A 14,385-nucleotide genomic window follows, 5' to 3' on the forward strand; every position below is an offset into this window, starting at 1 on the left:
ACACGGGTCGACCCGTTTATTAAACGGGTTGGCTTAAGCCCAACCCGAACCCACCTAAGAGGCGGGTTGGCGGGTCGGGTCAGAAATTGCCACCCCTAATCTTTTGTAGATTTAACAACCACCACCAAAGATTCATATTTTTAATAACCTCTTAATCTAACACCAATTATACATCACGTAATAAATGAGTGAAACCGACAACACCAAGCTGCAGGAAGAACCACAAATCTCAAACCTAACCTGCTCACAATACTCTTTTTAGTAAACTTCCTCTTGATTCTTCTCTCTTCCAGCACAGTAGTTCAGCTACTTTGGTTAGTCTGTCAATGGTCTCAATGGTTGGAGATCTTGTTCAAACTTAAGTTACTTGGTTGAATACCATATGATCAATGGGACCATTAGGCCGACACTGATACTGAGAGGTGAAAGCTAGGGGAGCAAATGGGATTAGTGGATACTAGGTGCTGCACGTATTGACCTTGCTAGATCCAGCAATATTATGAGTTAGGGATTGAGCCATTGTGTATATGCCTAATGTTTTGGCACATTGAATAATGTGAGTGCCACATGGTTGAATGATTGAGTCTGTGAACAAAGGCCTTCTTTATAGTGAATTCTAAAAAAAAATATGCATTATGATTCCCTTGCGACTTACATTGTAAAGTTGTGCTTAGAGTCTGTTTTGCTTTTGTTGAGTCTGATATAAGTTGCTCGGTTCAAGTGAATCAATACTTCGAAGGAGCAGCCCATATGCTTGAATTGTAATATAGCCCTCGGGTAAAATTGTGAATGAATTAAATGCGTTGAGCTTCCTTTAGTTCACCCTCATTGTGATTGCAATTCTTCTTCCTCTATTCTCTCTTGCTCTCTGATTACAAGTTTCTGCGATTGGCAAGCGAGCTGACAAGTAGGCTTGCGGCGATAAAAAATGGCAGTCGTGCCGCGCTAGCCTATTGAAGAAAATAGACCCGTGACAAGTGATACCAAAGCTCGTTCTCATGCTGGGGAAGGGACTTCGAAGTCGGTGTCGACAGACACACCGACAGACTGTAATTTGTGAGCAAAATATCGTGGTGCCTTATCAAAATCTGCGCAACACCAAAGACAAGGCAGTTGCCGAAGCTGAGGAGATGGGTTCACCTCGAGGCCAAAAAGAGATGGTTGCAACTGTCAACAAGATGGTGGAAGATGTGACTTCGCACGAGAAAGTGATTTCACGCGCAGTTGAATCATTCAGTGGACTGAATGATATGGTGGCGAGCCTGCAAGAGCAGGTGAACTTATAGATGGGGTACATCACTTCGTTGACGACAACAGTAGCTGACTTGCAGACTGAAGTAGGAGAGCTTCAGTTGAAAAACCACACATTACAGCGGTCAGTGACCCTGAATGGCGAAAATGGTGAGAGGTCATCAAAGATTGATGTGTCAAGACCCGCAAAGTTTAATGATTCTCGAGACAGCAAGGCCGTTGAGAACTTTTTGTTCCAAGTAGAAGACTACTTGGATATTCAAAATGTGACGCTTAAATATCTCCTGATTAAGGCTGCAACAACATTATTGGACGAGGATGCTATTGCTTGATGGAGGCGGAAGCGCAACGACATAGAGAGGGGTCAATGCGTGATAGACACCTTTGATGACTTCAAAATAGAGCTGCATAACTACTTTATGCCGAGAAATGCGCAAAGGCAGACATATCGGATGGTTCATGAGCTTAAACATACTGGTTCGTTATAAGACTATGTCTGAACATTCTAGAATCTTATGCTGAAGTTGCCTAACATGTAAGAATAGGATAATCTCAACTGGTTCATTGTGGGACTTCAGCCATAGGCACAGTCTGAAGTGGAAAGGAACAACCCCCGTATTTTGAAAGATACATATATGACGATCGAGCGCTTAGTTGACACTCAGCGAAAGCCTTTTACCCCATCAACCAAAGTCGGGAAGAAGCCTGACCACGGAGGAAAGAAGGATGAGCAGTGCAACAACAAAGGTGATGCATCGACACGCCATCAATCCTACAAGAAACAAAACTACATAAAGCATAACAACAACAACAAGGGTACAATTATAACATGCTGGTTCTGTGGCGATAGGCATATTGCCAGACAGTGCCCCAAGCGCCTTGTAAAGGATGATGGGCAAGCCAATGCAACGTAGGAAGAATGTAGTGATACTGAATGCAGTGACACTGAGACCATGCAACCGTGGATGGGAGCCATGTGGTCGATCAACGCAGCTAAAAGTTGCGCAGTTGAGAATAGGCAAGTTAGCAAAGAACTGATATATCTCAAAGTCATTACGGATGGAAAGTCTACTTCAGCTATGGTAGACTCCGGGGCCATACACAACTTTGTCTCACGGGAAGAGACAAAGCGGTTGGGCTTGAAGCTCGAGCGAAAACAGAGGACCATCAAAACGGTAAACTCTAAGGCTAAACCCATCCTCGGTGAAGCAAGAGATGTGGTTATCCAAGTGGGGAGTTGGGCCGACAAAGCCAACTTCTCTATGGTGCCCCTGGACGATTTTAAGATGATTCTGGGTATAGAGTTTCTGCGAAGCCAGAATGTTATGATGCTGCCAAAGTTTAACATGTTGAAGATTATGAGGCCAAACCTGTTCGACACAGTGCAATGCCTTACGCAGAAAGGTAAGTCTTCAGTGTTATCAGCGATGCAACTGAAAAATGGTATCAAGCATAGGGAGTAAACATTCTTAGTTGTTGTGCGTACAAAAAAAGGAAAGGTAGAAGCAGCAGTGCCGCCAACCCTAGCCCCATTGTTGGAGAAGTTTCAAGGGGTGATGTCTCTGGAATTGCCAAAGCGTCTTCCACCAAGATGTGAGGTCGACCATAAGATTGAGTTGACCCCGGGAGCGAAGCCTCCCACAATGGTTTCATACCGTATGGAGCCAACTAAGTTGAAGGAGCTGCAGACAGTTAGACGAGATGTTGGACACAAACATCGTTCGTCCATCGAAAGCCCCATTTGGCACTCCGGTTCTTTTTTAGATGAAACATGATGGCTCCAAACGGTTATGTATGGATTATTGTGCTTTGAACAAGGTCACAGTGAAGAACAAGTACCCATTGCCATTGATAGTAGACTTGTTCGATCAGCTAGGCAGTGTCCGTATCTTTTCCAAGTTAGATATGCGATCGGGTTACTGGCAGGTGAGGATTGCTGAAGGTGATGAGCCGAAGACAACTTGTGTCACTCGCTATGGTACTTACGAATTCTTAGTAATGCCATTCGGGTTGACAAATGCTCCAGCAACGTTCACGACTTTAATTAACTAGATCTTCTATCCTTACTTAGACAAGTTTGTGGTAGTCTATCTGGATGATATCATGATCTACAACATCAACATGGAGGAACATGTCTGGCACTTGCGAACAGTGTTTCAGGTATTGAAAGAGAATGACTTCTGTGTCAAATAAGAGAAGTGTCTCTTCGGGCAGGAGAAAATCAATTTCCTTGGCCACGTTGTGGGGCGTGGTGTGCTGCGTATGGATGAGCAGAAGATAAGAGCCATCCATGAATAGGTTCCACCAAGCAAAGTGTCAGAATTGCGGTCATTTTTTGGTTTGGCAAATTATTATCGGTGTTTCATCGAATGTTATTCCCTCATTGTTGCGCCCCTCACAAATTTGTTAAAGAAGAATCAGGTATAACTCTAGACAGGATTATGCCAAGATGCCTTTGATGGCTTGAATAAAGCTTTAGTGAGGGAGCCAGTGTTGTGACTGCCTGATCACTCAAAACCCTTTGAGGTCCACACAGACGCCTCAGACTTTGCCATTGACAGAGTTATTATGCAGGAGGGTCATCCGATTGCATATGAGAGTCGAAAGCTGAAGGATGCAGAGAGATATTACATAGTGCATGAACGTGAGATGACCGTCATCGTGTATTGCCTCAGAACCTGGCAACACTACCTTCTGGGTGCCGAGTTCGTCATCAAGACAGACAATGTGGCAACGAGCTACTTTCAGACACAGAATAAGTTGATGCCTAAACAAGCTCGATGACAGATGTTTTTGGCTGAGTTGGACTTTGCTTTGGAGTACAAGGTTGGAAAGACCAATGTTGTTGCGGATGCCCTGAGCTGCAGGGCTGAACTGGCAGCTGCGTGTGCGGAGCCTTCTGAAGTACATTTGGAGGGTACATTGTTGAGCCGCATACGCGAAGGGATGTATCAGGATTCGATAACACAACACCTTGTTTCTCTATCGCAGGGAGGGAAGACTCGATGATTTTGGCTACAGGATGACCTCCTCATGACAAAAGGGGGACACATCTTTGTACTGCGGTGGGAAAGCCTCCGCCGAAAACTGCATAAGAAGTGCCATGATACACTATGGGCTGACCATTCTGGTCAAGAGCGGACCTTAGCACTCCTTGAGCGCAACTACTATTGGTCACAGATGAGAGACGATGTTGAGGGGGTATGTGCGGACATGTCTCATCTGCCAGCAAGATAAGGGGACAAATCAGAAGGTTGCTGGTCTCCTTGAGCCTTTGTCAATTCCAGAACGTTTTTGGGATAACATCTTCATGGACTTTATTGTTAGTCTGTCAAAGGTAGAGGGTCTCAGTTCTATTTTGGTTGTGGTGGATCTTTTCTCGAAGTATGTCACCTTCATCCCAGCTTCTAAGGAGTCCCCTGCATAAAAGATTGCAGAGTTGTTCGTAAAGCATGTGGTGAAGCACTGGGGCATACCAAAGAGCATTGTGAGTGATCGTGATGCTCGCTTCACGGGCAAGTTCTGGCGTGAAGTATCAGCTACTTGGCTATGATTTGTTGTTTTCAACAAGCTTTTATCTGCAGACAAATGGGCAGATAGAGCACATCAATGGGATACTTGAGTAGTACCTTAGGCACTTTGTTAGTGCCAATCAAAAAAATTGGGTAAAGCTCCTTGACGTAACAGTTTTCTTACAATCTGCAGAAAAATGAGTCTTCAGGTCACAACCCGTTTGAGATAGCCACGAGGCAGCAGTCACTAACCTCGTACACTATTGCTGTACAAGAAAATGGAAGGTCATCCTTCGCCTATCAGTTTGTTTGCGACTGACACGAGCAGAATGAGTTGGAAAATGCATTCTTACACAAGGCAACAAAGAGAATGAAGAAGTGAGCGGACAAGCATCGTCGGCCCACTGGGTTCCAAGTTGGAGACCAAGTGTTGGTGAAGTTATATCTTGAGCGCACATGTATCTTTCGAGGATGGCACCGCGGACTGCTCAGAAAGTATGAAGGACCCTTCACCATCACAAAGAAGGTGGACAAGCTGGCGTATAAGCTGGAGTTGACCCAGACTTCAAGGTGCACCTAGTGTTCTACATGTGCAACCTCAAGCAGTTCCATCCAGACGATGGAGATCCAGAACGCGGTGTGCCACAATGCGCTCCCATCATGCAGAGGGCCTCAACAGCACAATGGGCCGAGAAACACCTCAGTAAGATCCTTCATCACAAGGTCAATTACTTGGGCGAAGTGAAGAAATATCTAGTGCAGTGAGAGTAAACAACGAAACCAACGTGTGAGTCTGCATTCCGAATGAACAACCGCTACCCAGTTGAAGTTAAGGCTTACCATGAAACAGATGGCGCCGAGGACAGCGCATGATTTGAAGGGGGGAGCATGTTCCCTTGCGACTTACATTATAAAGTGCTTAGAGTCTGCTTTGCTTTTGTTGAGTCTGATATAAGCTGCCCGGTTCAGGTGAATCAATACCCTGAAGGGGCAGCCCGTATGATTGAACTGGAATAACCCTCGGGGCAAAATTGAGAATGAATTAAATGCGTTGAGCTTTCTTTTGTTCACCCTCGTTGTGATTGCACTTCTTCTCCATCTATTATCTTTTGCCCTCTTGCACTCTGGTTACAAGCTTCCGCGATTGGCAAACGAGCTGACAAGTATGCTTGCGGCGGTAAGGAAGGACCGTCGCACCGCGCTGGCCTATTGAAGGAAATAGGCCCGTGATAATGATGGTGACCCTTCTAATATTGAAGTAAATTCTGGTAGTAGTGGCGTGTAGATCTCTCTCTTGCATATACTTCATGTACGCTATCAAACATGAACTTATTCGGATATGAACACGGATCCCATCATTTGAAATAGGATGTGTTCCATCATACATTCAATCATAGCCATCCAATCAATGGTGGATGGTTAGGATTGAACGTGTCATGGAACCCATCATATTTCAAATGATGAGATCCATGTGATTGGATGGCTAGGATTGAATTTATGATGGAACACATTCTATTTCAAATGATAGATTCCATGTTCTTCGGACATAGCTTTGCAAGAGAAAGCAGGTCCGGTCATATTATATATATAACCAAGTTTATTGGTTATACTCAATCCCCACCATAATGAGGTGCTATATGCCATTTAGGATCCAATGGTGCCCTTGTCCACATGTTTCACTTCTTTGGGGTTTGAAAGTAACATGACCTAAAAGCCAAGCCAAGCATCAACATTAAGTCCATGGAAAAAAACCTTCCCAACAAGCATGTTTATGATAGACTCAACAAAACCAGACTCTTTTTTGGCTAGGTCAACGAGACCTCCCAACACCGATGGCGCATTGAAAGCCTTCAGTTGGTAAAACCCTTGAGGTCACCCTTGCTCACTAGACAGTACACCCAGCTTTGACCTTGTGGCAAGAGACACTCATGGCGGGTTTCAAACCATAACAATCCCATGTCAGGTGACAAGCCACGGCCACCCCTAATTGGTAAAAGGTCCAGACCTCCTGGGCTTTTCCATTCGTTATACTGTAGCAACATTTCCAACAATTGTGTTGGACTTTCTCTACAAGACCCCATTAAACATCAATAATCACTTATAAATTCCATAGATAATCTGCATCCTAATACCCAATTCATACAAGGATCTAAAGATTACATTGAAACGTTATCTAAATTATTATCTTTTGATATTTTCACTAACTAAGAAACCACTCCCAAGATCAGAGACCTAGCCAGGGTGACTTTGTCAGTGTAAAACTCCGTGAGCTTAGCCCTTACCCCATGTTCAAATTAATTTTGAGCAGCCCAATTCATGTGTATCCCTCTCCACAAAGAGGAGGCTTCATTAGCCAATCTCATGACTTTTTTATTGTTTAAAAGCTTCATGACTTCATCAAAATTGACCTCCTGTACCACCTAATCCCTGCATTTCCGATTGTGGGACCATCATCACCATGATCACGTGATGCCTTCACCACATGATCCGCCCGCCCCAAACCGTCGATCATGGCTTTTGCATGTGATGATGCCCCCATCATGGTGGGACCCACAACTGATATTTTTGCATCCCCCACATTGATGGCCCCTTCGATATTTTATGGAATGGGATTGGGGTGTTTTTCGGCACCGAATCTCTTTTAAATGTTTGCTTTGAAAAAAGCAGCAGGAAAACTTTGGTTCCTTCTTTGCCAAGTCCAACCTCTCTCTCTCTCTCTCTCTCTCTCTCTCTCTCTCTCTCTCTCTCAATAGGCCATTTTCTATGACGTCTCTCTCTCTCTCTCTAAATAGGCCATTTTCTATGACCTTGTTGTGCATATCAATCTGAAAAGCAACAATGGAGAGTTCCTCTGCGTCAGCTTCTTCGATTCTTGAGGTTCAGAGAGTGAGAGATGGCCACAGTGGTGCTCTGTCTGCTCTTCTGAAGAAGACCACCTACGCCATTTTCACTTGCGTTTTCGTTACAGGTTTGGCTTCTTCTTCTCTCTCTTCTTTTTTTGTACTGCTCTCTGCTTCATAAACACATTTTTTTTTTTTACCACCAAGGAAAACCTTCACCCAGAACTGGACCTGCCTCCCTACGAGGTAAAACTCAGGGTTGAGGACACGACCATCCAGCCTTAGGTGCCCCCAACCATGATAAAGAAACGATCCCACACGCCAGAGGGATTTGATCCTGGGCTTTCAGCACAGGACCCCGATGACCACATGGGTAATCCACAGCGGTGGTCATAAGCATAATCTTTTGGTTAAACATTTTTCTCTCTTGAATATAAGAAATATCCATCAAAGCTGGTGCTTTTTTGGAACAGAGGAAGGACAATTCAGAGCTTGTCTCTTTTTTCCTTGTATGTTATGACAGTCTCTGTTACTTACAGGTGATAATGAGGCGATCATTTTTTTTGTGTTAAATTAACACTGTTAATGTTTTTAAAAATTTAACAGCAGCATATACATTTTTTTTCTGTTGATGTTCTCAAAATTTATCATCCGCTTTTTTGGATAGGCGTAGTTTGTTTTTTGTTTTGTTTTTTAAATTTCTGGACAGAGGAATAAAAATCTATAACTAAAGAGTACCTACTACATGGTTCTGATCTTCTTTGGGCACTTGTTTCATTCCTCATGCCCTTTCCTATCAAAGAGGGCCTCTTTCATAAGAAAGATGGCATCTTTCTTTAAGGGGAGTGAAACAAACATCTCCCTGATAAATGTGTAGCGTGGTCCACATAATAAATGCCAAAAAAATATCGTCCCCATCAAAATCCGCACACAGCTCCCAAGAAAAGAATTTTCCTTCCTTGGCATCCCTAAGGAAAAGTGGCATTACTTGGGTGGGGATGTGACAAACACCTCTTTAAGGCTTGTTCTCAAAAATAATTATAGAAAGCTACTGGTTCATCCAAGCAAATGCAAGGACTCAATTAACAATATGCCAATCTATTTGGTTCAAATGCTTCTTGGGTTCTGCAGCCTTTTTGCCCTCTCTCTCTCTCTCTCTCTATCTATCTATATATATAGGAAAAGCGGTAGCTGCTTAATCCATAATTGCCTAAACTAAACTCACGCTGACCGTCCATCGCATGTGCATGATGGACACTCAATGTGAAAAAACGCTTTAAAACATAAAAAAGATGCTTTATATTTCAAAACGCCACTAAAAGCCCCTGTGGGAGCACACCCATCATTTTTTAATTGTTTTTAACGGCATTTTGAAGTGCCGCTAAAAGCCTTTTTTTTGCATTTTTTTGCACAAAAAGAACGCTGAGCGTCTATCACCCTCACTATAAATGCTCAACGTGAATGCATTTTCATTGAGCATAGATGTATTAAGTAGCTACCACTCACCATATATATACCTGTAATAGTGGATGGGTTTTTGTCGAGCTACACTCGTTCATTGATTTTGCGCAAACAGCCTTTAGTGGTGGTCAAGGACCACCACTACAGCCTATTTTTTGCATAAACGCCCACCTGCAGCGGGCGCGCGTCTGACCCAACAGTGGACGATTTGCCCGTCCACTTTTACCGGTGTACTCTCTCTTTCTTTCTTTATGTATATATATAAGAGAATAACATAGTGTCAAACTGGTATATAAGAGAATAACATAGTGTAAAACTTTCTTTTTCCACCCAGACCTTTAGCGTTGGTCATGAATACACAGAAAAAGGGTATATACAGTCGCGCTGGGTATGTCTGACGTTACCCTCATTTATATATTTATGTATATGAGCCTACTGTGCGTCACCACTGAGGGGGTTGCCCACATGACCAGGTGCTTATGAATGCATTGAAATGAAAGTGCCAGATCAAACCTCGATGATTTGCCTTGCTGGGGGTGGGTCCATTAAGTAGTCCATTTCTCGGCAAGGGTTCCTCATCATTAAAACAAAATTTGAAAAACCTATTGAGTGTCGGTTGATAAAACTAATAGCTAATGAATGAAAATCTGAGTAGTGTGAATCTGACCCAGTTGATTGAATCCTATTGACAAGAGCTAATCTTGACCTCAACCCATTTGCAGTGCTAGGAAACACTGATCCAAGTTTTCAAGTTTCAGAATCTGCTAACTTCTCATTACATTTATGTATGCAGTGGGCTCGATAATTGGGGCATTAATCATCATGTTGGGAGGAAAAGAGGAAAACATGGGCTTCCTTCATGGAGTAGGGGTTGGGGCCCTCTCTGGTGCCATACTTTCAATGGAGATACTGGACTCTGCCCTTCCATTCCTGCACTCCCACCCTTCACAATCTAAGGGCACCCTCCTCCTAGTGGTCAGTATTTCAATTCTTTAGTAGATGGAAATTGAAAATCCAAGCATTGATGTCATCAGCCTTTCTGGTCTTTATTGTTTCTTGATATTATTCAATGAGAGAGGCTCACGTCAGAGGCACCACTGTCATCTATCTTAAAGATGAACGACACCCATCAAAACAGTGAATATGCTCATTGTGAAGTGACGGGCATTTCATTCGTACAGGTTTTGGATGCCGTTCATCTATAGATCAACGGCATCCAGAGAACACTCTTACCTAATCCCATCTGTTATTCAATTGGTAGATGTTAGACTTTGGGAGTTAGGTGATTGTCACCTACCCCATGTATTTATGGGATTCCAAAACCAGAGGCTGTTGGGTGAGTCCTGTGGCGCCGCAGGGTTCTATGCATATGGGCCCAACTACTGCCTCTTTGTCCACAGTAAAGAATGAAAAAATTAAGACTTTCCTTTCAAAATTTCTGGCTCTAATTTGAGCAGGGGAAAATATTGGCCTCTCTTGGTGTAAGTTTTATAGCTCAATCTGACACCATGGATGAGTTTAGCATGGTTCATTTATTAGGATTCACACTTTGAATTAGAGTGATTTTCACATAAATATATGATTTTTGTCATGAGTTTTTTTTTTTGAAAGGCAAGCTGAGGTTAGGCAGACCCCTACCGTTATACAATTATACCATTGGGTTTTGAACCTGCAATGTCCCAACACAAGGTGACCTGCACTAGCTGCTCTTACCAAACAAGTGGAGCCGTTGGTATCATGATGAAATTTTAGTGCATTATCAGCTGTTGATTTTTGCAGGTCAAAAATCCTGCATGTATGATGCAAACCAGAAAACTTAAAACAAGTTTGTAACCAAACAAACCATATAGACTATAGGGTTTGATTTGTCAAAAAAAAAAAGTCGAAAAATCATGAGTTTGTGTTAGAGATTAAGGTACTGTTGAGGGTACCTCCATCCTCGCACTGGTTTGGAGTTTAACCTCCATCCCCGTTTCATGTCCTCCATTCCCAGTCCAAACGGGATGAGGCAGGGCGGGGCAAGGCGGGGATTGGGATGGGGGAAAGCTTAATTAAGTCCATCCCCGCCTCCATCCCCCACATGGGTTTTGATTTTAACCTTCATCCTCGCCTCCATCCCAGTTTCATGTCCTCCATCCCTGGTCCAAACGGGGCGAAGCGGGGTGGGGTCCACTGCCATCCCATCATGTAAAACTGTTTAATCGGTTCTGTAATAAGACAATGTATAACACCAAATGTTGCTTTATCCAGGTTTGCATCTAGTACTAGCAGGATCAAAACCCTTAATACAAAGTTTCAGATGTAAATTAATACGCCAAAGGAAATATAAATTAAAGTTCATTAATTAATTTACTTGGATGCTAGATTTTTGAAAAGCTCTTAAAAAAAAAGGATAGAAATCAGCCTGCTGTAGGTTCTTGTTAGCTCCATTTGGCAGAGCAAGACATTCTTTTGACTTGAAAAAAAAAATGAGTCAATATTAGGTTAAATTACAATTGCCTTTGCATTGGTCACTTTTATCACCATTTTTTTCTTCTTTTTTAATGCGCTCCAGGATCAGAGACCTAGGATCTTTCTAAATTTTTGTTTGTAGCTATTTTTTTTTATTTCGAGAAACCCCTCCAGGATCACAGACCTAGCTGTGCTGGCTCTGCCTGCCATACTTACGGTCGCTGTCCTGACAGCATAAAACTCCGACGGCTTACCCCTCGCCCCCAGGTCATCTGTAGCTATTTACTATCTTCCCTTTCCTATTTTCATAGATGAGCTAATTTACTACCTTCTTTAAGTGCAGATTAAGTTCTCTTGTGGCTACGTAAGCAGAAAAATTGTCCAAGAACGAGTTACTCAAGCTATATATGCTACGCTACCAGGACAGGTATGCATGCCTCTAAATAGTAAATCTGATGTGAGGCAACTACGGTTCAAAACCTACTGGGGGCGTCCCTTGCCACAAGGTCGAAGCTGGGTGTACTCGCCATTGAGTAGGGGAGACCTCAAGGGTTTTACCAACCGAAGGCCTAACAATCTGCGTCCGGCCATAATGAGGCTTGTGAGATCCCTGCTCTTTCTGCAAACTGTATAATTCTAACATTATGGAATTCTCAAAAGCAGGTGAACGAGTTGGAGGAGGAAGCCCGAGACATATTCGAGACTGAAAGCCATCCCAATGGGTTGCCTTTGCTTTCGCTTCAACGGCTTGGAAAAGCAAACTTTGATGTGGAAAAACAAAGGGGTGGTGATAGTAGCAATTCAACTTGTGCTATATGCTTGCAGGTTGGTTAAGAATAATCCAATATCCACTAATCTCTTCTGTTTCCAAGCTATGTTGTTGAATTGAATGTATCATTTGTTGGCACTGATCCAATGTTTTTAAGTTGAAAATTGTTAGGTTACTAGGCTTAGACATATTAGCTATTTGTATGGGGAGTCTTTGACCCAAGTTGGGTTATCACTTTTCGGTTTTGGTGAGGTATGGACGCATCCTACTTTCAAAAGTTAGATAAGTTTTAGGATTTATGACCAAATTGTGCAAACCTCTCTTTTCAATGACAACATGAATATGGCTTGGTTCTTGCTGCCTTTTCTTCAATCCGGTTACCAGCCTCGACTGCACCAGAGATTTTTTTTACTCGGAGAAACCGCCCCAGGTGCAGAGACCTAGCCGCTTTGGCTCAGCCTGTCGTACTTACGGTCGCTGTCCATGTCGGCGTAAAACCCCGAGGGCTTACCCCTTGACCGCCCATAGTCACCAAGCTTAGGTTTATGCAAAGATGGGATTTGAACCTAGACTGCACCAGAGATTACTATATATATGAAAATGTTTGGTCATGGCAACCTGCCCATCTAACCTAGCTGGAAACCATAGGTGTGAGATTTAAGCATGGTCTGTTAGCTAGGGAACACACCTTAGATCATATTTTTTCGACATAAAAACATGATTTCCATGTTTTTTTTAGACCGCTGGAAAACCCACTTACATCCCTTTTTTTGATTTGTTACACGGAGAAATCGGCCCCCATAGCAGATAGATCATAGATCCACCCTCCGGGAGGGGTGGCTTGCCCCGCTTACATCCCTTAGATCAAACTTCTCAGAACCCGTTTCTTACTGAGCAAACCATGCAGATCATGTCCATAGGGTGACCTGCAAAAAAAAAAAAAACTGAAAAGTATTTGATACAATTTTCTATTTATTATTTATTATGACATAATGATGACCTGATATATATATATATATATATATATATATATATATATATATATATATATATATATATATATATATATACATATACGCTTCAAATTTTCAAAATTTGAGTGCTTTTTTGTTGGGCGCATAGATATGATCTACAATCATTATTTAGTAATTTTTTTTTTGGATCATGTGATTATAGCATGCATGTAGGTTTTCTAAGATCTTTAAAAATTAACGGCTCACAATGTACCAAAATTTCTTGACTTAAAAAAACCTATTTTGAAGTCCAAAAACGTGGTCCCAAACATGATTCCTATCAAATAAACTGTGTTAAGTACATCTATAAGGTTTCATTGAGAAGATGCAACCTACAATTATGATTTCTAGTATATGGGAGCAGGAGCACCGTAGCATCTCTCTCTCTCTCTCTCTCTCTCTCTATATATATATATATATATATATATAGAGAGAGAGAGAGAGAGCTCTACATGAGCACTTATGATATTATGAGTCGCATGATCAGATTGAAAGTATAAATGGTAATCCACAAATACCGATTACAAGTGATTGTGATGTATGGGAGTAAACATAAATGACAGTTATGGGCATGGTTAACATGCAAGCGGCACTATGTGAAGTCCTTAATTACAACATCATCTGAATAGCATAATTAAATTTCATCTTATGACCCAGATTTAATTTTAAAATTCAAATATCCTATAAATGTTTAATCCATTTATAACCATTTTGCTATGGTTCATGGTTACCCCATACATGCCAAAACACCTGTGATTGTTACTTTGCAAATTTATATATAATACAATGTCTGTGGCTTGTGTTATGTGGCTAATGAAACCTGTTTTTTTTGTGTATGTGAAGGACTTTCAACAAGGAGAGACCATAAGGATATTGCCTCTTTGTGCCCATATATTCCATCTTCCTTGTGTAGATACTTGGCTTGTCAAGCATAGCACATGCCCTCTTTGTAGACAACATTTTGGTCACTACTTGTAAATATTTGCAGAGGATGAGGCCCATCACCTCTTTTTTCAAATTTTGAACCCCGGATCCTTGTTGGTCATTGAGGTGTATTTTATCATTTTATTATTGTATCTTTTGTTTTA

The 14,385-nt window shown here is 42.1% G+C and overlaps 1 protein-coding gene across 1 annotated transcript; it reads left to right on the forward strand.

Annotated features, from left to right (window-relative positions):
* Nucleotides 1–7,467: 7,467 nt before the first annotated feature.
* LOC149832979 (NEP1-interacting protein-like 1) lies at nucleotides 7,468–14,385 on the forward strand. The gene is made up of 5 exons (XM_090012663.1): nucleotides 7,468–7,731; nucleotides 9,858–10,039; nucleotides 11,859–11,942; nucleotides 12,179–12,340; nucleotides 14,141–14,385. Exons 1-5 carry the CDS (start codon nucleotides 7,602–7,604, stop codon nucleotides 14,273–14,275), a joined length of 693 nt encoding a protein of 230 aa, XP_089868789.1. The 5' UTR covers nucleotides 7,468–7,601; the 3' UTR covers nucleotides 14,276–14,385.

The sequence above is a fragment of the Nuphar pumila genome, chromosome 7 (genome assembly GCF_984573655.1).
Source record: "Nuphar pumila chromosome 7, dmNupPumi1.hap1.1, whole genome shotgun sequence".
NCBI classification, from domain to species: Eukaryota; Viridiplantae; Streptophyta; class Magnoliopsida; order Nymphaeales; family Nymphaeaceae; genus Nuphar; species Nuphar pumila.

Bases quoted from the DNA above. Each gene is read 5' to 3' on its own strand.
- LOC149832979 (XM_090012663.1), top strand. From the start codon at position 7,602: ATGGAGAGTTCCTCTGCGTCAGCTTCTTCGATTCTTGAGGTTCAGAGA. The intron at 7,732-9,857 runs GTTTGGCTTCTT...TTATGTATGCAG, and splicing joins CACTTGCGTTTTCGTTACAG to TGGGCTCGATAATTGGGGCA. The intron at 12,341-14,140 runs GTTGGTTAAGAA...GTGTATGTGAAG, and splicing joins CTTGTGCTATATGCTTGCAG to GACTTTCAACAAGGAGAGAC.